A 2,906-nucleotide genomic window follows, 5' to 3' on the forward strand; every position below is an offset into this window, starting at 1 on the left:
TTGCGACATGAGAGGCAAATGTTTTATTATATCACCATCACAAATGAACGAATATAAACATACATGAGAGAGATGCACTCAGTCAGAAGAGGAGAAACGTACAGTACATTATTGATATTTTACATGAGAGCAAAACAGATGAATCAGTCCAAACGCATACAGTACTAATTTGATTTTATTGAAACATTATCTCACAGATAAAGTATAAATCAACACCACATCTTAAATCATTCCAGTTTGCTGTTGCAGGAGCCGGACCAATTAGCTCAACACAGTCTTCAAAGCTGTTATTTGGCTCGCCTCTTACCCAGTACCTATAGATGAACAAAAACTACTGTTATTATTATTATTAGAAATGAATAATGTTATCACTGTACATCAGAGCATGTTATTATTAGGTCCCAGTATAATTGTGATTTTAACAGAACATTACATATAAACAAACACAGGAAAAACTCGGGTGTTTGTTTTTAGAAACATCTTGGATCCTCCAAAACACATAATTTCCCTGTGCAAAGAACTTTTGAATTAAAGTCTTTAGTAACTGTTTGCCTGTTCTGACACATTATGAATGTAACACAGGGTGGTCAATAAATAAGAAAATGGAAAATGTCTTACGTTGTGGAAGCTGCTGTTCCATCTATCCATTTCCAGTTGTTTTCTCTCTCTACCTCAGTCAGACCAATCCAGACACGCTGGTTAAATGAGCTGATGAATTCCTAGATTTCAAAGATCATAATTAGTTATTTATCATTCTTTATTTTCTGTCCTTCAAAAGAAATGTAAACCTGAAGACGCCTCATCTCAGCAGGAAAAGCACAGGATTAAACAAAATAAAAATTATGGTTGAATTCCATTTAGCTGCTTCAGTTTCAGGCTGCTGGTCTTGATAAAACTGCCGTGACTTACTGAGTCTGCCACTTGAATAGAACAAAGTCGTCGTTAATGTAATAAGAGACAGCTGTGCTTTTCCTACTGTGACGAGTCAAAACGTCTGCTGGCCCGCTGTGATGATGCAGGTAAAAGAGTCACAATATTCATAGGTTTGAATGAATCATTCCACTTCTGTCGTTTTATTATGTCTCCTTCTCACATTGTTCATATTGTGTAAGAGTGTGTGTAGACTTCTCTTCCTCTCTTTTTTAATCAGTTCTATCGTTTTTAAAAGGCCAAATGCTGTTTTATTTCTTCCTCTTTCAAAAATCCCAGAAGCTGAAAAATGTTCGTTTCCTATTTAGTTACTTAAAACATGTTTTTCTCCTGTGTTTACATTAATTTCTGAAGAAAATCTTTAACATCAGAAAACATAAATAACATGGACAAATTGAAGTCCTTCGCCTTATGAGGGGGAGTAGGCTTTGTATATTGATAACATTTACAACCGTTTTAAAAGTATGTTTACAGAGAATAAATCGAAAGTCCTCAGGTTCAAGAGAAAGAAACATTCAGTCCACTCACCTGTTCCTCTAGACTTGATATGATCACCAGGTGTGCACCACGAGTTTCACAGTCTCTTTTGCTGTTAGGCCAGATTTCCAGGGACTTTGACATCAAATAACAACTCTTGCCAAATGTTGTCCAATAGTCTGGACACCACGTTGTCTCTGTTTAATAGCACAGAAAGATGTGCTTTTAGTTATAATACTGTACATAACACTGTGACAGGAAGTCAAAACACAATACAGAGCATCAGGCAGAAATATTGGTGTCACGTTGTTGTTCTGATGGCCCATTGGATCTTTCCTTGACCCTAACAGAGTGGCTATTGTGCCTAAACCTAACCATTCCTTCACCACAGTCTTGCCACACAATTATTTTTCAAAAAGGCATGTATTTTTGATGATTTATCATATATCTATACGTTGCACCAATGGATTGTCAGACTAGAATGAGCAGTCCCTGATGTACCACTCTTGGCTTTTACATGCTGTACTGTAAGTTAGCCATCTGTCCTTTTGTTGAATAAGCACCTATTATCAGTTAACTATAACTTGTTTTGCTCCTATGTTTACATGTATTTCTGATGCAAATCTTTAACATCAGAAAACATATCAAATTTCTATATGAAATTTAAATTTGATATGTGCTGCAGTGGGATGACCCTATGAGGACTTCCCAGGAGACCTGCACTCTAGTTTCTCATGAAGTATGGCCAGAAATAACTTTGTTCTTGTTCTTGAACAATTTCTCTGTTTTTGTGGAGTATATATTAGCATTTAGTCATCTGTCCTTCTGTCTGAATTAACTAAAAAAAAGCATGTATTGTTTAAACAGTGGCTTAAAATAAAAACCTTGGTGTAGGAATATTTTGACACCTTGGGAAATATGCCAACTCACATTAATTCTGAGGGTTTGATGAGAAGATTGACACCACTTTGTAAACGTGAAGCTACCAGCAGCAGGTTAGCTTAAATTAGCATAAAGACTGTAAAACAGGAGGGACAGCTCAGTTTGAAGGAGGCAGAATATGCCTACCAGCACTTCTGAAGCTCACTCATTAATATCTTACACCTTGTTTGGTCTGAACAGGACCTTACTGGCTATCTACATCAGGCTAGCTGCTTCCTCCTGTTCCCAGTCTTTGTGCTAAGCTAAGCTAACTGGCTGCTGATCCAGTTTACTGCACACAGAGTGAAAACGAGCCGCTCACCAAATTATTGGCAAGAAGGTGAATAAGTGCCTACTTACCAATATGTTTTTGTAGTTCATCTATTGTTTTGTTGAGTTCGCTGACTGTGGCATTCAAATAGTCTGTCTGGTTCTGTAACTGGCTCATCAGGTTGTGATTGAGGCTTTTCATTTCGTCTCTCTCGTTGGTCAGGTTGTGATTGAGGCTTCTCATTTCACTGTAACTTGTCTGTAGTTTGTCTCTTTCTCTGGTCAGTTGATGTCTTTCTGGAATTACT

General features: G+C 37.2%; 1 protein-coding gene across 1 annotated transcript; it reads right to left on the reverse strand.

Annotated features, from left to right (window-relative positions):
* Nucleotides 1–2,906, reverse strand: LOC131971356 (C-type lectin domain family 4 member M-like). The gene is made up of 4 exons (XM_059332779.1): nucleotides 2,689–2,906; nucleotides 1,459–1,604; nucleotides 619–719; nucleotides 1–314 (listed from the first exon to the last, which is right to left on the reverse strand). The coding sequence occupies exons 1-4, from the start codon at nucleotides 2,840–2,842 to the stop codon at nucleotides 176–178; spliced, it is 540 nt and encodes a 179-aa protein (XP_059188762.1). The 5' UTR covers nucleotides 2,843–2,906; the 3' UTR covers nucleotides 1–175.

Source organism: Centropristis striata, chromosome 1 (assembly GCF_030273125.1).
Source record: "Centropristis striata isolate RG_2023a ecotype Rhode Island chromosome 1, C.striata_1.0, whole genome shotgun sequence".
NCBI classification, from domain to species: Eukaryota; Metazoa; Chordata; class Actinopteri; order Perciformes; family Serranidae; genus Centropristis; species Centropristis striata.